The sequence below is a fragment of the Arvicanthis niloticus genome, chromosome 7 (assembly GCF_011762505.2).
Source record: "Arvicanthis niloticus isolate mArvNil1 chromosome 7, mArvNil1.pat.X, whole genome shotgun sequence".
Classification (NCBI taxonomy): Eukaryota; Metazoa; Chordata; class Mammalia; order Rodentia; family Muridae; genus Arvicanthis; species Arvicanthis niloticus.
In genome coordinates, this window is record NC_047664.1 from 38,847,779 (window position 1) to 38,873,354 (window position 25,576).

Consider the following 25,576-nt stretch of genomic DNA (forward strand, 5'->3'; position numbering starts at 1 on the left):
CTGTCCTGGAACTCACTCTGTAGACCAGGCTGGCCTCGAACTCAAATCCGCCTGCCTCTGCCTCCCAAGTGCTGGGATTAAAGGCCTGTGCCACCACCGCCTGGCAAATACATCATATATGGTATGAATTGCCTAACAATAGATGGTAGAGCTATTGTAGAAGTTGTGCAGATCAGGGAGTGCAGCTTCACTGGTAGGTCAGTAGAGAGCAATGTGCTCACTCTCACACCCTCTCCACCCCACCCCCACTCTCTCTCCCTCCCTCCTCCCTTCCTCTGTCTCAGGATGAACTATAGAACTGATTGATAGTGGGAAGTGGAGAGAATGGGACTCTTCATCCACTGTTGGTAAGAATGTCAAGTGGCAATGCTACCACTTAAGAAGTGAAGCACAACCATGTGGCTCAGGCTTTTAATCCCAGTGCTCAGGAGGCAGAGGCAAGAGAATTGCTGTGAGTTAGAGTTCAGCCCTTAAACCATCTAAGATGTGGTAATTACTGTCTCTCAAAAGAGAGAGAAAAAGAGAGAGAGGGAGAGAGAGAGAGAGAGAGAGAGAGAAAGAGAGAAGAAAAAGGAAAGCAGCACATACATACCTAGTATGTGACCCAACTAATATTATATTATTATACATATGTTTTAGATATGTGCATAAAGAACATGCACAAATGTACACATTTACATTCCAAACAGGAAACAATCCCAAATAGATTGATAAGGGAATTCATAAACAAACTGTGGTGCACAGACTGAATAGAATACTGCTCAGCAATAAAAAAGAGCAAAATATCAGAACACAAATCAGCACACAGGAATCTGAATATAGTAAGTCTGCCAAAGAAGTCAGGAAAAAAAAAGTAAATACTATGTGACTCCATCAACATGAGCTTCCTGGAAATATAAGCAATCTATAGTGACAAAATTGGGACAAACAAGTTGAGGGGAGACATTATTAAGGGTGACAAAGATATTCCAGGTGATAGCTATGGCTACTATTTTGATTGTGGGGACAGTTTCATGGTTGAATGTATACAGTAGACTCAGACAGAAGCTTCAGATTATTAAAGCCTCAGGTTTCTGGTTAGAAGACCAAGAAAATAGACTGCCAAAAACATAGAAACAACAAGAGAAATCACAAAAAGACAGCAGCTCAAAAAAAAAAAAAAAAAAAAATCACACTGGATCAGCTGTACCTGGCTAGGCTCATCCAATCCTGCTCAGTTAATTCCTAGAGTGACCACTGGGTGGCTGTCATGTAAAACTATCTAAATGGTGCCTCAAAGATTAAAAGCAGGATACAGTGGCACCACAGCCATCAGAACTCAAAACCTAAACCTAACAAGGCCACTGGAACTAAAACAAAAGCATCACTATTTTAGTGGATTTTCAAAATAAGACTCAAACTTTCAAAATGTCTAGTAAATAACCTCAAATTCCTTGGCACAAAAAAGTAGGAAAATCTCAAGTCACATGTGAGAAAAAAACCCAAAGATGTAGCACCAGGAGGACACAAATATTTGTCTTTTCTCTCTCCCTCTCCCTCTATCTCTCCATCTCTCCATGGCCCCATGCATGGCTCTGGCTATACTGGAACTCACTCTGTAGACCAGATTGGCTTCAAACTCACAGAGATCTGCCTGCCTCTGCCTCCTTGTGCTGGGATTAAAGGTGTGTGCCACCAGGCCTGGCAGTATTTTCTAATAACACTTTTAAGCAGCTACTGTAAAAAAAAATGTGCCAATGTGATTATGTTACATACAATGATGAAATTTCAGCATAATCAATTAAAAATCAAAGTTTTATAACTTTGAATAAACGATAACCTATTATTACTTCATTGAAATGTCAAAATATGAAAAAAGATGCAGGGGAATCAAAAGACAAAACACTTTACACTTTCTGTCACTAGAAGCAGAGTAACACAAAAATGGGTAGAAATGACTTCAGCTGGTGCCACAGACTTTCTCTTGGGAGGGGTATATGTGAAAAAAACAAATTTCTGAAAATATTGCAGTTACAACTGATTTTTTAAAAATGTTAATCAGTGACTGCAGAGTTAGCTCAGCAGTTAAGAACAGTTGTTGACTGGCAAAGATCAACAAAATAAATGAGGACATGGAGGGGAAGGGAACCTCTGTACACTGTTGGTGGGATTGCAAATTGGTCCAGCCTCTGGAAATTAATGTGGAGAACCTCAAGAAGCTAAAATTAATCTGTCAGGGCTACACAGAGAAACCCTGTCTCGAAAAACCAAAAAATAAAAAATAAAATTAATCTGTCATATGACTCAGCTATACTAACTCCAGGCATATACCCAAAGGACTCAACGTCCTCCTCCACAGACACTTGCTCAGCAATGTTCACTGTTGCTCTAGTCACAGTAACTAGGAAATAGATACAATTTAAATGCAGTCCAGGGATAAAGAGACAATAAAATGTGATACATATACATCAGGGAAGATTATTCAGCTGTAAAGAAAGTTGAAATCACGAATTTTGCAGTTCTGGATAGAACTAGTAAAGATCATACGGAGTGAGGAAACTGAGACACAAAGGACAAATGTCAGATTTCCCTACCTGTGATTTCCAGCTCTCTGACTTCAGATGTGAGGGAATAAACTGAAGTAAGTGCAGAAATCAGGAAAGTCAAAGGAGGACATGGTAAGGGGAGCAGTAGAAAGGGAGAACAATAGGGTCAAGTGATTGAAGGGGAAAGTGGAAAACAGAGCTATACTTAAGGAAGGAGATAAATACAAAAGGAAGGAGAAGGGTAAAACAACAGTAAGAATGTTTGATACTATCTGTCTACCTAAAACTACATATAATAATACATAAGTCTGGGTATGCTCATACATATATAATTTAAATGAAAATTTCCCATCTGGGCTGACAATGCTTCCCCAAAGAGACACACACAATCTAACTAAAATTCCACCACTACCCATGAGAAGGCACAGACTAAATACTGTTGCCTTTAATTGATTCCTAGAGATGGAAGATAAGTTGCTATTGCTGAAGATACATTACACACGTACATTAAACATGTAACTCAGAGAGGACCTGAGATGGATCTTGGAGGAGAACCTATCACTGCCACTTTACAAAACCAGCACAATCCCTATCTATGTTCTAAACATGTATCCTTATACCCATAGATAAGCATAGTCCTCCCTGCTCATCAAAGAAACTTCTCTTTGCAACTGAGACTATTACAGAAAACCATAACTGGTCAAAATGCAAAGAATAAGATATTGTGTGGTACCCAGTTCCAACTGTTACATCTGTAACACAATTCCTGCACCTAAAGTTCACAGATCATTTCAGAAGATGGGACAAAAGAGGCAGAGGAACAGGAAGTTTGTTGTGAGATCATGTCCCCTAGAAAAGTCAGAAAAACTCCATCTATGAAGTCTTATCAACATGGATGCCTACATAGAACTGAAACAACATCAGTAGACATATTAACAGGGGGAATTTACATAGGGTTCCTCTGCTAGATAAAGGACAGGCAACTAAGGAATGCTGAGAGCAGGAGAAACAGACTTCCTCAGGAAAGAGCACACCAACTGGTTATACTATACCAAGTAACAATATACAGACTGAGCTTACAGATTTAGAAAAAGTATGTAACAATAATGAAAGAAAAGAGGCTGTGAACTTGAGAGGGAGCAAGAGCAGCCATATAGAAGGTGCATGGGAAAGAGAAAAGGGAAGTAGGAGAAATGATATTATAATTTCAAAAAATAAAAAAAAATTCATAATGCCAGGCATGGTGGCCCACACCTTTAACCCTAACACTCTAGAGGCAGGGGCAGATGAACCTGAGTTTGAAGCCAGCTTTAATGAGTTCCAGGATAGCCAGCGCTATTTAGTGAGACCCTGTCTCTTAAAAAAAAAAATCATTTTTTAAAAAAGTCTCAAGTTTGCTGCTCAGCACCCACATGGTAGCACACAAACTGTCTGTAACTCTAATTCTAGGGTATCCAATGTGTTCTGCAAGCACTAAGCACACAAGTGGTACACAACACACATAAAATAATACAGTAAGTAAATCTAAAACTATAGTGGGATATCTTCCTACTGGGCTATATGAGAGGTGCGTGGAGTGAGGAGTTGGGAGGAGAAGGAAGAGGAGGAGCTAGGAGGAAGGGGAGGACCAGAGGAGAGAGTGGAAGATGGCAGTGGATGTGCGAGTGTCTCTAGCAGTCTAAGGTAGTTGAATAATTTAGGTTAGGTATTGGGTAACACCTCTAATTATGTGGGCATCTTGTTAATTGAGCATTACCAAATATATAAAGCCATTGGATAATCTTTAAGCATTACAGTCTCATTTATACTGGGTGCCGCGTGGATGGCAGGATGGTCTGGGCTCAGTCAAGCATTGTGGAGACAGCGTGGGTGATTGGCAGAGCCATCTCTCACACTGGTGTCTTGTGGGTGGCAGAGCTGGTGCTTCTGGCCCGCCTGAGCCAGTGGCCTGAGCCCGAGCAGCAGCATGTTCCCACCACTGCTCATGGCCTCAAGCCTTGCCTAGTCGGGGAAAGTGGTGGGCCCTTAAGAACAAGCCACATTAGGTGCCACCATTATTAACTTTTAACCATAACATAAAACCATTTATCAAGGGTCAGCAGTAGGCACTCTTCTAGCATGTGCAAAGTTCATCAATTGCATTGTGTTCAGTTTAAGGAAAACTAATTCAAACTCTAATCATCTTATGGTAATATAATAATATCTGGTTAAATAATGTACAGCTGAATTCAAATTTTATGTGTAAAAATTATGAAAAATACTAATATTATGGGAAATCAGAAGCAAACATTCAATTAGTCTTGGAGAGAGAAAAACCTGTCAGAAGATTTGAAGACATAACTAATCAGGAACTACAAGCTTGGGAAAGAACCATGGATGGTGGGGAGCACTACCATTCACCATGGACAGTGGAGAGCACCACCATTCACCATGGACAGTGGGGAGCACTACCATTCACCATGGACAGTGGAGAGCAACACCATTCACCATGGACAGTGGGGAGCACTACCATTCACCATGGACAGTAGAGAGCACCACCATTCACCATGGACAGTGGAGAGCACCACCATTCACCATGGACAGTGGGGAGCACTACCATTCACCATGGACAGTGGAGAGCACCACCATTCACCATGGACAGTGGAGAGCACCACCATTCACCATGGACAGTGGAGAGCACCACCATTCACCATGGACAGTGGAGAGCAACACCATTCACCATGGACAGTGGGGAGCACTACCATTCACCATGGACAGTGGGAAGCACTACCATTCACCATGAACAGTGGGGAGTACTACCATTCCCCATGGACAGTGAAGAGCACCACCATTCACCATGGACGGTGGGGAGCATCACCATTCATGAGTCATGGCAGAAATAGGGGCTAAACAGAGTCAGGAGATAATCTGATAAAACTATAAAAGAAAAATCCAAATATCCTCTGACAGGACACATGCTCAGAATGCTTTTTGTAGTAGGGCCTAAGCTCATGAAGCTCAGAGAGAGGCATATGCTCATGATTCCCTCTCATGGGTATCTGCACAATCCAAGACTAACATAGTCCCAATCTGTTACAAGCAGATGCTGATAGAGAAAAGCAAGAAACAGAGAAAGAACTTTCCAGAGATACCCATAGAGGGCCTGAACCTATAGTAGGGTACCCAGGTGGGCCTGTACCACAAAAAAGCTCTAAAAGGGAGACATCCTCATGATCAGCTCCTACAGCAAATGTGAGAAGCCTGAGAGACAACTGACCTGAGAATTTATAGTCCCAGATCAGGTCCCTGAACCTAAGAGAACATTCACATAATGCCAGCTTCTTTCTCCTTCTTGCATAATCACCTGAGTTAGGTACACTTCTGAGGGTTTTTTGTCCCCTTAATTAAATCATATGAAGTGGGAAGGCCTCAAACTCAGAAATCCATGTAGTATTAATCTTGGACTTTAAGTTTCTTTAAAAAACACAGAAATATTGAATATATATGTTTTTGCTTTAATCGCAAGTGTGGGGCTGCTTCAGATTGTCCACAGCAGTTGACTATGACTTGCCTAATGCTCTGGCAGAGGCTTGATCTTGCCAACTGCAGATAGTTTCTGCAATGCTGTAACGTTTGGAATCCTGGGGACTTTTCAGAGGATATATAAATGCTAGGGCCTCAAAAGGCAGGATGGGTTGTTGGTTATTTGCTATTGGTTGAAGTTTGTTAAATAGTTGTGTGCAAAGAAGAAAAAAGAAGAAATTAGATATCCTGACAGCAAAGATCAAACTTGCCCCAAGGAAACTGACATCCCTAATCAACAGAAAGTAGATTAACAATTACATCACCCTCCTTCCTTTCTATCCTTTCTTCTACCTAGTGTTAAAAGGTTGAAAGGAAGCTGGGCAGTGGTGGTGCATGCCTTTAATCCAAGCACTTGGGGGGCAGAGGCAGGCAGATTTCTGAGTTTGAGGCCAGCTTGGTCTACATAGTAAGTTCCAGGACAGACAGACAGGGCTACACAGAGAAACCCTGTCTCGAAAAACAAACAAACAAACAAACAAACAAACAAACAAATGGGTTGAAAGGGTAGGAGAAAAAGGGTGGAAAAGGGTGGAGAAAAGAACCCATGAAGTAGCAAAAGACAAGCCACAGATCTCCTTACCTCTGCCTCCTGAGTGCTGGGATTAGGGTGGGCACCATCCCATCCAGCTGGGAAGACCCATTTTGAGGTGGCTAGCTTTAATCTAGCCCACACCTTTTGGGACATAGAAGAAGGAAGTTTGCTCTTTGCCTGCTTGCACTCACTCTTCTTGGTAAGTCCATTCCTTAACTGACATTAGAAGCTATTCTGAAGACTAGTGGAGACATCCAATCTCCTAAACTCAAAACTACTGGATTCTTAGGCTCTCTGTTAGTGGACAATTATTATTGGACTAGCTGGTCTATAGCCTGTAAACCACTGTAATAAACCACATTTCTATATCTATATATAGATTCATTTTATCAGTTCTGTTCTTCTAGAGCACTGGTTCTCAACTGTGAATGGTGACACCTTTGGGTCACCTATCATAAGGGTCACTTAAGACCATCAGAAAACACAGATATTTATTATTCATAACAGTAGCAAAAGTTATGAAATAGCAAAGAAAATAATTTTATGGTTAAGGTCACCACAACATGAAGAACTGTATTAAGGGGTCACAGAATTAGGAAGATTGAGAATCACTGCTCTAGAGAACACTGATATACCTGGTAAAATCCTAACTACTAATTAGGAACTTATGGGAAGAACAAAGAGGGAAAAATGACTTATATTTTCTTATTCTTTAAAATTTCACATTATTTTATGTCAAATATTTCTAACTATATACATTATTTAGCTTATATTTTAGTTATTCATATACATAATTCATGTATTTAAATCTCAGGGGACTCAGATTAATGTATCATAGCAAGAGATGTTAAAAATAAAAAATGAGGCCAGGTGGTGGTGGTGCACGTGTCTTTAATCTCTGCACTTGGGAAGCAGAAGCAGGTAGATCTCTGAGTTTGAGATTAGCCTGTTTTACAAAGTGAGTTCCATGACAGCCATGGCTGTACAGAGAAACCCTGAAAGAGAAAAAAGAAAGAAACATAAGACAGAAGTGCATTGCTTTTGATAAAGCATATTCCATGATGGGTAAGGAAGGCATTCTTATCAGAACAACCTAAGACAGGCTCAGTCTTGTTAATAAAATAAAAAAGGGGGAGAGGCAGAGAACCTTTGGTGCTGCTTGGCAAGAATCTGACATGGGCCAAGGACAAGGAAATGGGCTGCTTGGCAGGAATATGACATTGGCCAAGGACAAGGAACTGGGCTTCAGGCAGGAATCTGACATTAAGCTAGAACAAAAAAGTAATTTCAGATAGGAATCTAAATCTTAGGCTAGAACAAAGAAGTAATCTCAAGCAGGAAATCTAAATATTAGGCTAGAACAAAAAAGTAATTTCAGACAGGAATCTAAATTTTAGGCTAGAACAAGTAGGCTTCAGACATGAAAATGACCTTGGGCTAGGACAGCTAAGTAGGCTCAGATACTTTGGTCATCCTGATAAGCCTTTAGAAACAGTGATCACAGGAGTGTCCATGTAATTGGGTTTAATGCCTTGCTTGTTTTTTGACTCTTTGTGTTTATTGTATTGCTTGTTCGTTGACTATTTGCATCTATTGTATTGCTAGACCCTCAACCTAGAGCTGACTTTAATACATGCATGTAATTAAAATGGTATAAAAGCATAAAGGAGGAAGGGGGATGGAATAGAAGGTTCTAGGGAGGGGAAATGGGGAAAGGAAATGGCATCTGTGTTGTAAATAAATAAATATCTAATAAAAAAATTTTTTTAAAAAAAGAAGTACTTCTTACACCTGTGATTGTATAACAAGATGCTTGGGAGCTTTGTAAGCTGTAGACTCTGAAAAGTTTGATTCTGCTTTGTAAAAAACTGGACAATAAACAGAATGTTTATAATAAAAAAGAGCAAGAAAAAAGAAACATAAAAAACTAAAAAAAATAAAAATGAAGAAAAATAGTATTTTTGAATATATATGTTTAGTGGAATGTATGAAAAGACAGGTGACTCTCCAACTTGAATAAAGGTGGTGGTTGTTATTTTTCATTTCTTTTCTGTACTTGAAGAACTTCTCTATGAGAAATTAATAAATATATGTGTATATTCATGCTTGTATGAGTGTGCATGTGAAGACCAGAAACCAACCTTGAGTGGCATGCCTCAGGATTCCTCAGGAACTATCTACTTTGTTTTTTGAAATGGGGTCTCTTATTGGTCCCAAACTCACTAAATAGGCTAAGCAGCTGCCCATCAAGCCCAAGGGATCTTTCTGTCCTCATCTCTCCAACACTGGAATTACAAGCATACACTACTACATCCAGCATTTTTATCTGTGTGTTAGGTGATTGAACTCAGACCTTCATGCTTGTGCTGCAAGTATATTATCTAGTTCAACAAGTCTCTATCACATCAAAAATATAAAACCATTTAGAAAGCTATCTGGCTGGGAGTGGTGCATACCTGTGACTCTTGCACTCAGGTGGCTGTACCTAGCTACAAAGCAAGACCTTATCTTTAAAAATTACTATAAATTTAAAAATTTATAGTAAAAAGTGTTACTATAAATGCAATGGCATTTATAACTTTCCATTAAAAACAGTCATTAGAGTCAGGTGGTGGTGGTATACACCTTTAGTTCTAACACTTGGGAGGTAGAGGCAGGCAGATCTCTCTGTGAGTTTGAGGCCAGCCTGGTCTACACAGCAAGTTTGAGGCCAGCCAGGGCTACACAGAGAAACCCTATCTCAAAAACAAAACCACCCCCCCCCCCAAAAAAAACAAAAAAAAACCTGTGGGGAGCCGACAGAAAGCAGATATCATCCTTGCAGCCATCTTGAGCTGTATACCCTGACAACAGACTTGATTACAATAGCCTACAACAGCTGAGCACACTCTGATAACATCTTGGTTTAGATACCCATGATCTTTCCTTGGGTGTGTGAGACTTAAAGGTGTCTGACTTAACGACGTGACTTAGAGATCAGATTTAGAGACAAGACCTAAGGGCATGACTTTAAGGTGTGACCTAAAGGCGTGGCTTAGAAGTGAGACATATAAAAGGCGAGAGGCAGACAGAAGAAATTATTATTAAGTATTAGGCACTTGGAAGGGAGCTTGGAAAGAAGCTTGGAACTTGGAGGCACTAGGGACTAGGAACTAGGGACTAGGAACTCAAGACTTGGGACTTGGACTAGGAAGAGAAACTGAAGAATAAACGGGATTGAATCACACTCTGTCTGGTCTCCATTCTTAATGTCAGTTCTCACTCTCTCTTTTGCTGAATTCCGACCCTCAGACTGGAGCAGCTTGGGGCAGTACGAGCCAGGCTTTTGGTAGTGCAGGTTACAACATTGACAGAGCAGTCTGAGACATTTTGACCCCCAAATGTGGGGTAGTGCAGTTCGCAACATTTTTGGCCCCCAAGTGTGGGGCAACTCAGGCCACAACAAAAAACTCCACACTAATCGTTAGTAATTACGAGATGGAGATGGTTTTCATAGATAGCACTTTGGTTGGGGTCACTGTCCCAAGACAAATCCCTCTGCCCTCCTCACCAAAGTGTCTGAGTTTCTGGGTAGAAACAGCCATTCTTGTTCTCAGAGCACATAGTTGATGCCGAAGTATCAGAGAAATAAACACATAGTGTAAAACACAATTAGTGCCGTAAGATTCTCTTCTGGGAACAGAATATGCGATGCAAACGTACAGTAGGCATGGAAATGGGCAAGTAACTTACAGGATGCTTGGCTGAAAGTCTTCCTGTCACAGTTCCAGTCTGATTCCATGTAGAAGAGATGGAGTCCTTGATCAATTAAGAAGAATCAGTTTAAACCTATGCAATATGGTATGAGAAAGAACACACAGACCCTTTACCTATAACCCTCCCTGTTCCTCTTGAAAGTTACAAAACAGCCTTGGGATCAGGGACAGTTGAAGGATGTTTCCCTCTAACCCAAATAGAAGCAGCAATAGGACAAGTAGATCCATGCTAGTTATTATCTCTATATGTGGGTTGGGGGTGGTGGTATAGAGACAGCATAAACTCAAGTGAGATTATGACACATGTTCTGTTGCTTGTTGTGCAGTCTTATAAGTCACAGACACCTCTGACTGTTCCCATGTGCAAATTAAAGTATTGTCTACCTGTGATAGATATTATTGGTTGCCCACTTGACTATATCTGCAATTGACCAAAACCCAATTGTCTGGGTACACCTGTGAGGGATTTGTTTTTTCTTAATTAAATGATTCTAAGTGGAAAAACCTCCTTTTAATCTCAGTCTTTTGTGGTGAGAAGTTCTACTTTTAATCTTGGCCACACCTTCTAGTGGCAGCCTATATAAAGGACACAAAAGGAGGAAACTTACTCTCTTTGCCTGTTTACACTCACTAGCAAGTCCATTTCATCACTGGCATTACAGCCTACTTCTTTAGATTCTATCATATATTTTAGACCAACTGAGACACCCAACCTTATGGACTGAAAACTATTGGATCCTTGGACTTTTTGTTGTTAGATAGCCATTGTTGGACTAGCTGGGTCACAGCCCATAAGTCATCCTCATAATACAACCCATGTATGTGTGTGTGTGTGTGTGTGTGTGTGTGTGTGTGTTTGTGTGTATGTAAGTAAGTATGTGTGTATGTATGTATGTTCATCCTATCAGTTCTGTTCCTCTAGAGAACTCTAACATATTACCTCACATGGCTCCAGAAAGATATGACAGTAAATGTGAAAGCAGGTCAGCTGCTGAACTGCCTCATATGGAGGATCTGATGGCATAAAAACAACCCGAACAGAGCTGGAGAGATGGCTCAGCTATTAAAAGCTAGGCTCACAACCAACATCAACTTGTACTGTGTAGAGACTTAATAATACAACCACAGTCCATAGTTCCAAGAACAAATTCCTCCTTTACTGTAAAAGTGGTATGTGTATCTAAATTCAAAATAAACCTTCTTACTAATCCCAATTTCTTTTTTGTTAAGCCTTAGTTACCTTTTTCATATAAGCTAGTAATCCATCTATAAAAGTTGACTTGATCTTGTGAACCTACATCATAAAGACAAGAATAGTTACATTCTTAAACTTGTTTAAGCATTCAAAGAGACCAACTTCATAGCAGCAGTTCACATAGGGATGGGCATGTGGTATAGAATTCACCTAGGACAACCTCAAGTGGTGCCAAGATTGAATAACACAGATTAACAAAGAAAGATACCAGTTTGTCATTCTGCAGTATTTCTAGGCTATAGAGATACTAAAAAAATTGCTTTGTAACTTTAATTTTTTAATCTTATTTTTAATGATAGTTCTTAAATGCTTTAATCTTCCTTGTAGCCCACCACCCACCAGAGGTAGTGGCAAAGAAAGGATATGGGGAAAGTGGACCTGTTTAGAAAGGTTCTTTGGAGCAACTCCCATCTGTTTGTCTGGAATTCAGCAGTTCAGTTCACAGGTCAGCAGTAGCAGCTGGATTCACTCACAAACACCTCACAGATATACCAGAAGTCCAATTCAGTAGAGTCAGGACAGCAAACACAAATCAGCAGTGATGGTACAGCAGGAGGGACCAGCAGGAACACCAGAAGTTCTCCATTGTGCCTCTCTCAATGAATCCAAGATTAACAAAGAGTGGAGACCAACAAGCGTTGCACAGCTAGCTCTGTAAGCAAGCTTAGCTCAGCCTCTGTCACTGTCCATCGAGTCCTATTTATATCCCTCCACTTGTCCTCTATGGGTCTTGCCTCAGCATAAATCTGACTTGGCAAAACTCCATGTGCGTCTATCTCAGCTGACATCACTCTGCTAATCAGCCCATGTCCTCATAAGTGGCAAAAAAGTCTGGGCACACCGTTAGAACTTTTTTGTTTTATTTCTTTCTAAGGAGTCCCAGCAAAAAAGCCTGGGCACACCACCAAGAAGCTTTTAGGTGCATTTCTTTCTAGGGAGTTCCAACAAATAGAGCTCAACTATACAATGTAAGGTGGACCAATACAACATGTGTGTTGTTAATGAAGAATCTGTGGCAGAAATTTCCTGCCCAATGTATTTGCAGCAAGAGCCTTGTCATTGGATCAGAAAGAGGGAGGCAGAGCTAGAAGTGGGGAGGAGAGAGGAAGGAGAGAGAGGAGGGAAGAAGGAGAGGGAGGCAAAATGTCCACAGACGTGTGTCTCTAGCAGGCTCTGGTAGTTACTCATATCAAAAGGTTAGATAATTGGGATAACAATTCTAATTGTGTGGGCACCTTGTGTATTGAGTATTTGTTAATATATAAATCCATTGGTTAACTTTAAGCATCTAGAGTTTTGATTTACTGGGTTACTAAAAGGTGGGTCTGCCAACAACCAGGTGGTTATGGCTGTGAAGGAACTAGCAGGTCTAGGGACAAGCGAACCTGGAAGCACAGCGACTGGTTACTACCAGGGCAAGTTAGAGAAAGCAGCCCAGTGGAACCAGCTTGGGAGCTCCAGTCCTGCTGGAGAGCTTGCTGAGACAAATGGGCTTAGAACAGGAACATGGTGGCCAGACCAGGAGCTAGCTGGCACTCCATTTTTCAAATACCTCTCGTTACAGAATCCATCCCATGTCCTTTCATGTGTTTGCTTTAGCAGAACTTCCTTTCACCTGTGCTTCAGCTAAACGTTCCTTCACCAGTCTGCCTTAGTCTTTACCTGTCTCTACTTCAGGAAAACTCTTCTTCACGTGTTTACCCTAACAAAACACCATCCAGCACAACTGAATTTCCAAAGAACCCTTAAGTTTCCACTTCACTGCACAGATTCTCAAATACTCACTATCCCCAGCAGTGGGCCCTTCCTAGTTCTTTCCCCATCATTATATCACTTTGGGAAGATACTAGTTTGGTACCAATGTGTTTCTGTAGGCTCAGTAAACAAGAGCACTGTTGTTTGGTTTGTAAATGTGGTTAACGGATAACAGAGAACATGACTTAAAGATCAGGTATATGAACAGAGAAAATGTGATTTAACTAAAAGAGGAAAGGAGACATGACAGTAAGCCCTCAGTAAATATACTGTCTTGGAGCCTGGGAACTAGGGGAATGGCAAGACTGATGTGAGAAATGGTAGACTTCTCATTCTCACTTGAAGAGACTGGGTACAGGCCATCAATCTTCTTCCCCATATGATTCCTTGGGCTCCCAGTGTTGGGCAGAGTAGACTTGGACTTGAGTAAGATGACATCCAGGGATGAAGAAGTGGGGCTGACAAGGGCACAGTAAATAATAGCACTGTTGTTCGGTTTGTAATTGTGGTTAATGGATTACAGAAAACATGAAATAAAGGACAAGTGTGTGTCAGGACAGAAAAGACAAGATAAAGTTGGTTGAGAACATTTTATCTGCTTATGGTGTTTTGAATAGACAGGTTGGATAGTTCTCCATCACAAACCATTTACACACAGAGAGAGAGAGAGAGAGAGAGAGAGAGAGAGAGAGAGAGAGACAGAGAGAGACAGAGAGAGAGAGACAGAGAGACAGAGAGACAGAGAGACAGAGAGAGAATGAGAATCAACTTACCTGTCTATATTCTAAAATTAACTTGGGTAATGGGTGAAGGTCTTGTAGAGAATTTAACTAGGAGTGAAAAATATGTATTACCAATATAATTTCTTCATTTCAACATTCCAAATGCTTACTTTCAATTGGAGGGTATGCTAGTAATAAATGATGTAATTTAACATATTTTCCAAATGAAGATTCATAACAAAGTATCTTAATCCCATATCAAATATCTTAATCCCAACCCTTTATAAAATCATGTTGACATCTACCCAGGAGCTAAAATTACTTCATATGAGCTGAAAATCAGAGTCTCCTTCAGACCTTAAATTACCAAAATCTAAATCTCACATAAAGGAATAAATCATGTGCCCCCAAAATAAAATCCATGCTACGGCAGCACCTAGCATTTCACTGGGTCAAACCTCAGGAAGCTGGCATAAGCTCTGAAATCCTAAATCCACAGTATTGAACACACAATATCTACTGATCCTAATCTGTTAATATGAAGTTCGAAAAGAGGAAAAAGCAGCCAGTATTAGTATAGCTCAAGGTCAGGACCTACTAGGAAACTGGGATATTTATTCCTTGCCATGAGAGCAGATACATGGTGTTGTCACAGGAAGTAGGTATATGTGCCTGTGAGTGCCCAACATTACTAAAGATGGTCTAACAGGATAGACTGCAAAGATCAGTCATATCTGACATCATCTTTGACCTTCTTCCAACCTCACTCACAGCAAGGCCTATGGTGTTTCTCCCTACAAAATATGTCAAAGTCTGCCTTTTCCCTCCCATCCTCGCCTCATCACCTTTGTCCTGTCACTTACTTTCTCTCCTGGCCTTATAGGCAAATACACTCATATGCCTAGACACACAAATATGTGCACACATAAATACATACATAGTCACTCTCTCACACATGCACATACACACACACACACACACACACACACACAAACTTACAAGCACAAAATTGCACCAAATAATCCTTTTCTAGAAGTAAAGCCATCCAGATGTTCCTGGAGGGCAGCTACCTATTCATCTCCTGGTATACAGTCAGGAGCATAACTTTGAGTGAGAGCACCTTGTCAACAGGGTCTGCTGCCAGCATGGAAGGTAGCTTGTGTGTACACATGGACATATCAGAAAGACAAAGAAGCTAGATTCTTACCATGGCTTCTGATGTGGACAGCTGGTTCTGCAGCCCAGTTCTGGGAAGATGCTTCCTCTGACTCAACAGGTGCAGCTTCAACTTGCCAAAGAGGATCTTCAGCAAAAGCAATCCATGTGTGTAAAAAAGATCCAGATTTAAAAATAAATGAACATAACCATCACAGCTATAGCCACTACTCTGAAGATACACACCTGAATAGATAGTATAATAGGCTTAGCGCCTCATTTATAAAGACTTTGACTTGATGACCTCATAGTGTTCATCACTGTGAGTACATGAATACCTTATATTATTTTTAGACAGTATTATACATTCAGAATAGACTATCTTTTAAATTCTTGAGTAAGACACTTAGCTTTTGAAAGGATAAAACATTACCAAACAGGTATAGTGGTCCATGGCTGTAATCTCAGTCCTTTGGAAGGTGAGACAGGAAGACTGTCATGGGTTAAAGTGAACAGACAGCCATGCACTACATAGGGAGTTCTATGCAAGTCTGGGCTACAGAATGAGACACTGTCTCAAAAAACAAATGAAACTGAGCCTTACCTCACGAAGTTGATTATTACTCATTATAAGAAACTGTTCTCCTGCAACAAAATGGGCTTCTTGCTCCAATTCCTTGAGGCGAGCCTGAAAAATTGATATGATGAATGATGAAAATGATGAAAAACATCATTCATAGACGTTACGATTTAAAATAATTTAATTTTCTCATCAGGCAACTCTCAACAAAAGCCTTTAATGGAATAAAAAGTCATCTATAACTTACCATAATGAGCATTTAAAAGCATACATATTGACCTGTGGTGGAATTTTCAGGTCCATAAATTATTTTTCCCTAAACCTAGATAAAACTTGAAGCAGCACAAAATAAAAGTACAGCAAAGTGAGAGCATCACTATTAGAACTAGGAAAAGGATCCATTATTATGAGAAATAAGGCAGAAAAATAAAAGGTATGGGTTACAGGCTTAACCCCACAATAGATCAAGATGTCCTCTAAATCAGTAAGAGGAAATATAGAAGACTTAGATGAAGGGCTAGCTGTGGTAAAAGGCACAAGCCTGATAACTTTAGTTGCATCCCTGGGACTCACATGGTGAAAGGAAAACTGAATCCCCAAAGACCTCTACACACACACACACACACACACACACACACACACACACACACACACACACACACACACTAAAAACATTTTAGAGACTTGAGCAGATTGCTTTCAAAGATTAATAGCCAATGATGATAAAAAAAATTTACTTCATCAGTAGTAAGGAAAACAAATCAAACTCATGCATGGTTTATGATAGTTTCAACCTGTAGACAACCAGATGCCTCTTGCCTAGGATAAACATGGCAGAGCATAGTAGCACTGAGCAAAATACAGTGATAGCATCAAGACTAAGATGCTGACAATTGAGAGGCTGTATACAAACTATTGATTTATTCACAGTTCAACAATAAGCCAAACCATATTGTTTAGATACTGAAATAAAGAACATATGAAGAATAACAAGAAAGAAATGCCTTCTAAGACAGGATGGTAGCTACTTTGGGTTGCGGAATATACTTCTGCCAGGAAAAGCACATAAAGCCCTAGTCATACCATGCTTTAACCTGGGTGATGGATACCAGAATTATCTTTTGGGTAATTTAGATGGAATTAAAAAATATTTTTCATACATCTTTATGTACCTTTCCATATTTTCATTCTTTAGGAAATCTACCAATTCCTTGAATGAACTATAGGGAGCAAATGTCCTTACAAGAAAAATAACATAACTTAGTCTAGGCCTTGATGGCCCAATAAAGAACTGCCCCCACAAACATACTAGGTCAATGCCTGCCCTCTCCACATGAGTGCATGTCAGTCACTATTATATTGCTGTAAAGAGCATGACCAAGGCAACACTTATAAAAGAAAGTGTTTAATGTGATTTTTCAAGACAGGATTTCTCTGTGTTGTCCTAACTGTCCTAGAACTCACTCTGTAAAACCAGGCTAGCCTCAAACTCAGAACTTCGCCTGCCTCTGCCTCCAGAGTTCTGAAACTAAGGGCTGTGCCATCATCACCTGACTGAGAGTTCTACTCTTGATCCACAGGCCAAACAAAGAGAGGATGGGGGAGGGAAAGGGAGCTGAAGAGAGCAGGGGTCACTGTAGCGGGGAGACTGAGACAGAAACAGGCAGACACTGGGCTTGGTATGGGCTTTTGAAACCTCAAAGCCTACCCCTAGAGACACAATTCCTCCAACAAGGCCACACCTCCAAATTCTTCTAATCATTTAAAATAGTGCTACTCTCTAGTGACTAAGCATTTGACTATATAAGCCTACAGGGGCCATTCTTACTCAAACAATAATGTTCCAGTCCCTGGCCCTCATAGGCTTGTAGCCATAACATAATGCAAAAATGCATTCAGACCAATTTCGAAAGTCCCTATAGTCTATATATAAGCATATATATATAAGCTTATACATATAAGCTTATATATATAAGCACACATATATATATAAGCTTATATATAGTCATATATAAGCATAGGTGAGGAGATACTGGACCAGAGCAATACTGAAAACCAGCAGGGCAAATTCCAAACTCTGCATCTCCATGTCTGACGTCAAAGTATTCTTTAGAGCTCCAACTCTTTTTAGCTTTGTTTACCACAACCCAGTTCTCCCTCTTGGACTGGTTCCACATCCAGTGATATCCCACAACTCAGCCATCTCCAACATCTTGGTATCTCCAACACAATCCAGGGTTCACCCTCATAGCTTCAAGAAATGGCCTCTCTGAGCCTCCATGAATTGACACCCCTGACACATGGCTAGCCTCAGAGGCTTTCCTTAGCCGTGGAGAGAGATTCCACAACCCCTTCTTGTATCCTTGACTCTAAAGCCAGAAACACATGGCTATGGCCAAAACTGCCAAGTTCTGCTGCTTGCTGGGTCTGGAACTTGGCCTCCATGTTCAATTACATTTGCATCAGCTTTCTATTGTTGATGGTTTTCTTTATGGCTTAAGCATTTCTTTAATTCTATATATTCTATAATTCTATAAATTCTATAATTCTATAAATTGGAAGTTTAGTTGGGTAGGGTCCTATCCTTGAGGTCACCACTCCCTTTATTTCATTTAGCATAAGGCTTTTCTTTAAGCTTTTGTTTGTTTGTTTGTTTGTTTGTTGAAGATATGATTTCTCTGTCTTCTCCTGGCTGTTCTGGAACCTGCTCAGTAGATCAGCCTAGTCTCAAATTCAGTGATCTGCCTGTTTCTGCCTCCCATGTGCTGGGATTAAAAGGTGTGCACCACCGCCACCTGGCTTCTTTAAGACTTTTAAACTCCTTGAGCACAGGACCTGGCTCCAACATCACCTTTCCTGGTATTTTTTTTTCTCCTCAGATTGTATATTTTATATTTGTCTTTGTCTAGCTTGCTCCTTTTCAGTACAGATCTACATAAGAGTGATTACTAACAACCACAGGATATAGTATCAATACTAGCCTATCTTGAAATCTTTTCTGCTAATATCACTAATCCAAAATTCTTCAATTTAGCGTCAGACAGATTTTTAGGACAAGGGCAAAAGCAGCCACATTCTTTGCCAAATTATCATGGGAGTGACTTCTAGGCTACTTGCTAATATTCTTCTCTCTGAAGCCTCTTGAGCTCAGCCATTTTAATTTACATTGCTCTTACCATTACTGTACCCTATGTTCCTACTAGAATGACCCATTAAACTCTGCTTAAAGTATTCAATCACTTTTCTCATCCAAAGTCCCAAAGTCTTCCATATTCCTCCAAACAAACAGCATGGTCAGGTCTGTCACAGAAATACCCCAGTCCCTGGTACCAACTTCTGTCTTAGTCACTGTTCAATTTCTGTGAAGAGACACTAACCAAGACAACTCTTACCAAAAAAAGCATTTAATTGGAGGTTTGCTTACAATTTCAGAGGTTAGTCCATTATTATCACAGTGACATGTAGGTAGACATGGTGCTGGAGAAGTAGCTGAGAGTTCTATATCCTGATCCACAGGCCAAGAGAGACATTGGGATTAGCATGGGCTCTTGAAACTTCAAAGCCTATCCTCAGTGACACACCTCCCCCAACAAGGCCACACCTCTAATCCTTCTAATTCTTTCAAATAATGCCACTTCCTGGTAACTAAGCATTGGATTATGTAAGCCTATTGGAGCTATTTTTATTCAAACTATTCAGTGCAGTAGATGTCAGTCCAGTATTAACACTTCAACGTACTGTCTTCGCTGGACCAACAGTGAAGGGAAGAAAATCAGAATCTACTGAGAGTAGAATCTACTGACAGGTATAGACTCTGAAATGATAGCTTACCCCAAGGAGTGCTGATGTCCTCTCCATTTCTTCTTTGTCAACTGGAATCTTATGATTTTCCATCGCTATGAGTCAGAGTCAAAAGCAGATCATATTTTCATTGCATTAATCAATCCTTTTCAGAAGACTAAAGAGCCCCACTCTTCGATGACCTAATGATAACAATGCTCATTTACTCAGGTCCCACTGTAAGTCAATCTCTGTTCTATGAGGAAACAGGAGCATCAAAAGAATTGGACTGCTGGAGATACAGTCTGGTAACAGAACACTTGCCCAATACAAGCCAGGTCCTGAGCTCAGTTCCCAGATATGAAGGATGTGGGACTATACTGGTCCCAGTCTGGCTCTTTGCATACTTTGGACAGAGAATCACTCCTGGCCCTGCAACAGGACCTGGTCAGAGGCAGATGGGCAAAAATCTTAGAGATGCTTAAAGGTAGGATCTTAAGTACTAGAGGAGAAAAGTACAGAACTGTAGGATTAGCCTAAAGTTAAGATAACACAGGCAGGTAAAGTCAATGAGACCTCCTTCTAGTTAGACAGAACAGGGAGGATCTTCATGGCTGAATGTCAGGTCTTCAAGTCCTTCAAGACCAGGAAATGATGCAGCCCAAAACCCTCTTGTTGCAGAAGAGAAAACCATGTGCTAGCAACTTCTTTGGATGAACTATAGTACCCACTCTATTATAGGGTAGAGAGAAAATTCATTCCTGAACAATTTAAAGATCTCCAAAAGGATGACTATACTTTGCTTTTATGGTAACTCACCTGCCAAAATTGGTATCAATGGAAGCTCCAAAGTACAAAATAGCTGCCATAAGCCATAAGCCTGTTTTATAGGAGGGGATAATATAAATATGGATTTGAATTATTATCTGCATTTTGTTTAAAAGCAACTTGACTTTGTTGTGTTGTGATTAAAGCTACCTGTGTCTGGAGTGGCTTCTCTTCCTATCTTCATTCTTTTTGATAAAACTCTCATTTCCATCATAGAGACTATTTCCTTACTATCTGATTATCTGGTAGACATAATATTCCAAAATTTCACAGGGCCTTTGCTTTCTCACTTTCAGGAGTGTTTGTGTGATTTGAGTATTTCATTTTAACTACAGAATGGCTTGCTGAATTCCAATCATTTTACCTAGTCTTCACCAATCTTGCATTATTGGCTGTTCAGACTAGTCAGGAGTGTTAGAATCTTTTATGTTAGGCCACCTGTTTTAAGAGCATGAAACCCTTGCTCTTTTACTCATATCACCTTCCATGTTGTTTGTTTATTTATAGGCCCCTAATTATACACAGGGTGTTATGTAGCCCAGTTTGGCCTCAAACTCTCCATAGATGAGCCTGCCCTTGAACTTCTTCTTACTCTCACTTTCTAAGTGCTGGGATTACAGGCATGTCCATCACACCAGATTTCTTATGATGTTTACTGTAGTATTTTCTGCTGTTGCCTAAGAGTTCTGGGCCTCATCGTCTAGATCCCCTCAATTTCTTTGTCTGTCCCTGCACTCCAGGGTAGACTGACCCTCTCTAGGACATGTTAAATGAGCTCGTCCTCAAGCCTTAGACAGTTTCCCTGTTTGGGCAGTTCTTAAGGGCAGGAAAGGAGAGAAGCAACTAGACTTAGAGCCAGGAATAGAAAAGCCTCCAGCTATAGTCTGTCCTAGGAATCTTCTATCTTTCCAGTCCCCTTCACCTTTGCCTCGGGACATAGTATTTCCTTCAGTTTTCCTCAGTTGTGTCTCCACTGGTTACAACCTCCCAATAAGAATCTAACTGAAGCAAGTAGGGTCCATTCTTTTGCTAACTAAAATAAACTCTTGGCATCAGAAACACTCCAGTTAAATGTGTGGCTTTGAAACAATTGTTTTCAATATACAGAACATATTTTAAAACTGCAGAAATTATCATTTTAGTCCTTTCTTTTCTAATGAGGCACAGGTTAACTTGACCTTAGGACAAACATACCATTTCATGTTCAAAACACTAAGTGTGAGTGTGGGTAACAAATAAAAACACAGGTCTTATACAGCTAGAAATTACAGTATTAAAAAATGACTTGCCTTCAACTTAGAACAAAGATCCATTGTAAGGTCGTAGAGTATCTTCAGTTTCACATATACATTCTGACTCTTTAAAATGAATACATTAAAATTAGATTAACTTAGCAGAAATTCTCATCACAGTCTGGAAACTGATTTCACTTACAAAAGTGTTTGTAGTGACATGGGAAGATGCTCCTGATGGCTTTTGTGCCAATCACCATAGACAAGGTCCCTACAGAAAAGTACCTCCATTGTGCAAGACAGGCTGTCCACAGGGAGACACTTCCCCAGCCCAGTATTTTTTTCATTGTACAGATAGAGAAATTGAGCTCCTAATGCCTGTCGTGATGAATAAATAATTGGAGAAGCCAGAAACAGAGATTTTCAGATCCCATAGCATCTCAATTCTTTTCTACCACATAGCAACCACTTGATGGGCACTAACTTATCCATTAACAACCTAGGACAGGTAAATATAAAACCCCTAAGAAGCCACAAACAAAGACTATGTTCAAAGAACAGAGAGGAAAGATGGAACAAGAGGCAGCCCCTCAACACACAATCTGAGCTCTTCCTAACAGGGATCTTCACAACAGTCTATTCAGCATCCCACTCTGCCAAATAGAAACTCCTAATGTATGTAAAAAGTATGTGGCTGCTAGCTGGACTTATGCTAGCATGGTTCTTCAGTCTTCATGAACTTGGCTCTCTCTTGAACAACTCAGGAGATATGAAGCAGAGGACCACATCTCTGCTGCCACCTAGAACAATCACACATAGCTTCCTGCAGTTCTTTCAACTTGAAAGTAATCACAAGTTTCCACTTTGAACCATCCCAAGACAAGCCAGTTCCTTAGGATGGTACAGCCCCTTGAGAGCCCTGCATGTGTCTGGATCCTAGAGTCCCCTTTCTTCTTACCAAAGTGCCCTTTCTAGGAAGCTTTTCATTCCTTCTATCTGAGCTCCCTTTCATTCTGAGAAACTCAAATCACCTCTTCAGAGAGGCATATAAGCAGATCCGATAAACTAAAAGCCCAATGTCTATCTCTCACTCTCATGTACTGAAAGGCTCTCCCATGGCCCCATCTAGCCAACAACCATGATAAAAACTGCACTTAAAGCTTTTTCTTATCTTCATGAGGCAAGGACAAGGGACCTCAGGAATAGAGAGTGAAAGCTCTAGATTGGGCTTAACAGCATCACTAAGCATCTGTGCCAGCCTGCATCAGAAGAACATACCCTCTAGAGCTGATTTTCATTCCATGCAGCCATCTTATCCCTCAATAATATGTGGGAACAATAATAATAATAAAATAGGCTTACAGTCATAAATCCAAACTGACCCATCAAATACACCTTGCCTAGATGAGGAGCAGTGGCATGTGAACATCTAGTATCCCCATATGTGAACTGGGACTGGTAATACCAAGGTGGACAATTTCTTGCAGTCATACTTCAGATTGTTTGGGGAACCTTTGCCATACTGAGTAGGATTATAATCACCTGTGAGGGAAGAGGGATGCTTTTCAAGTGCTAAACTGGAATCTTGGTTCCTACATGGCCACTGCCTAGGCTGCCAGGACCAGATTCCCATTCTTGTTAGAACTTCTCTGATTCTGGAATCCATTTCACGACCTTCTGATATACCTCTTTTTAAGTTCAAGGATATAGTGTTTCTAGTAGTCTATCCACCTATGGGACACAGACCCTCTCTCTACACATGGTAGTTGTGAGGATGAAGGGCAGGGTATGCAGGCTCTCACATCCACTGCTGTATCGTCTGAATGTTCATCCGTAGTGTCCCACCATGTGGCTGAGTAGGGAGTCATGGCTGTGACTGTACTGCTCCCTAAAATACCTCCTTCAGGAGAGGTAGCATTTGAACACCAGGGCTATCCACAGCCCAAGAGGGCTTGGGAAAACTCATCTTGTCTTCTCTACCTAGATGGAGTTGGCTGTCCCCAAAAGACAGCCAACAAGAGCATGACACTAGTGCTAAAGCTTTACAAAAGAACAGTCCTCTGCTGGCAGAGGAGGTGCTACTGACACTAGAGAACCCATAGAAGCACTACACTGTAATGAGACATGCCTGGAAATCTTTCATCTTTATTCATTGGCCTCTACCAGAAACACCTCAGCAAAAGAGAATTTGGATAGAACAAATGAGATGAAAATTGGGTGCTGGCTATATTCTTGTTACTATTAGATTATTTATAAAGTAGGAAAAGTCAGGGTTGTATTAAGGTAAACAGAACCTCATCTTAAATATCTTACCACAATATTTCTTGAGGTATCACCGAATGTACTGCGTGGTTTGACTAGGGTGGACTTTTCTAGGTATTTGGCTACTAAATCTTCAAATGAAGGTGCAGTGTCACTGGGATCTATGAGCCATGCAGCAACTCTGGGATCTAGTCCTACAAAACCAGCAGCTGCAGAGGAAAAGGTCACTTAGCATTCATTCAAGTCACAAGCAATTGTTGTTTCTCATCTTTACAAAATAGAGAGTTTTCCAAATATGAAACACAAATGGCTGAGAAACATTTAAAGAAATGTGCAACATCCTTAGCCATTAGGGAAATGTAAGTTAAAACGACTCTGAGATTCTATCTTACCCCAGCAGAATGACCAACATCAATAAAAACAATTGACAATGCTGACAAGAATTCTGACAAACAAGAACATTTATTCATTGCTGTGGGAGTAAAAATTCAGCCAGTGTGGAAATCAGTGTGGAGGTTCCTCAGGAAGTTGGGAATAGATCTACCTCAAGATCCAAAAATACCACTCTTGGGCATCTACCCAAAGGACTCTACATCTTACTATAAAGACACTAGCTCAATTATGTTTACTGCTGCAATATTCATAATTGCCAGAAACTGGAAACAGCCAAGATGTCCATGAACTGATAAACAGATAATGAAAATATGGTACATTTACACAATTGCATATCATTCAGTTGTTTAAAAAAACAGCAAAAAGTTGAAATCTATAGATAAATGAATGGAGCTAGAGAAAATAAAATCCCAAGTGATTAAGCCAGACCCAAAATAGACAAATACTACGTGTGTTTCCTCTTATATGTGGATGCTAAGCTTTTAAGCTTTTGACATGTGTACTAAAATTTAAACAACCACAGACATTAGGTACATAGTAAGGGGCCTGTGCAATGGAGAGGATCTCCCAAGAAAGGAGAAATAGAATATAGTATTGTGGGGAGAAGAGGGGGAACTAGACTAGAAGGATTTGATGGGCCAGAGGATGGAAGATCCAAGTAAAGTAGGGACTATGAAGGAACACCTAACATTAAAGGCATTTGAAAGGTCATATGGAAACCCACTATTGTAGAAGCTTCCTAATATAAACATACAGAATGAATCTAAACACAATCACCATATAATGGGGAGACAATGTACCAACTAGATATCTTATGCCACCAAGTAAAATTTCCAGTTCCAGCGAAGAGTTATATATTTTTAAGTTGTTGGCCAAAGGGGTCCCATAGTATCCGCCCAAACAGAGACTATTATCAAGGTCATGGTTGTTTTCCATAGTGAGGTGGTAAAGCCTATTGTTGCAAACAACATATATTTATGTTACTGAACATGGAGAAGTCTAGCTGGTGCCAAATTAGAAGTTTAACCTCTATTGTGGTCATGGTACTGGAAGGTACTCTGCACTCTACCAAGTGTTAAAGACAATCACTAATATCACTCAGCTATAAACCCTGTTACCTACAACAGTAACCTGCCTACAAGATATTCTGACACAATAGTGGCTTGTAAGGTGAGCACTTTGACCACTGAGCTGTCATCCCAGTTCCTTTTCTTCATTTATAGAACTAGACTAGTTCT

General features: G+C 40.3%; 1 protein-coding gene across 2 annotated transcripts in view; it reads right to left on the reverse strand.

Annotated features, from left to right (window-relative positions):
- Window positions 1-25,576, reverse strand: part of Poln (DNA polymerase nu) — a 148,651-nt gene that overhangs the window by 74,572 nt on the left and 48,503 nt on the right. For both annotated transcript variants that reach the window (XR_013111794.1, XM_076938307.1), the window contains exons 8-16: window positions 23,997-24,154; window positions 21,741-21,809; window positions 20,443-20,503; window positions 19,675-19,739; window positions 15,868-15,951; window positions 15,316-15,411; window positions 14,160-14,216; window positions 11,617-11,670; window positions 10,354-10,419 (exon numbers count right to left, since the gene is read on the reverse strand). Coding sequence is in view for 1 of the 2 variants with exons in the window: in XM_076938307.1 (XP_076794422.1) it covers window positions 10,354-10,419; window positions 11,617-11,670; window positions 14,160-14,216; window positions 15,316-15,411; window positions 15,868-15,951; window positions 19,675-19,739; window positions 20,443-20,503; window positions 21,741-21,809; window positions 23,997-24,154 (710 nt within the window). In the remaining variant the exon portion in view is untranslated. The remainder of the gene's footprint in view (window positions 1-10,353; window positions 10,420-11,616; window positions 11,671-14,159; window positions 14,217-15,315; window positions 15,412-15,867; window positions 15,952-19,674; window positions 19,740-20,442; window positions 20,504-21,740; window positions 21,810-23,996; window positions 24,155-25,576) is intronic.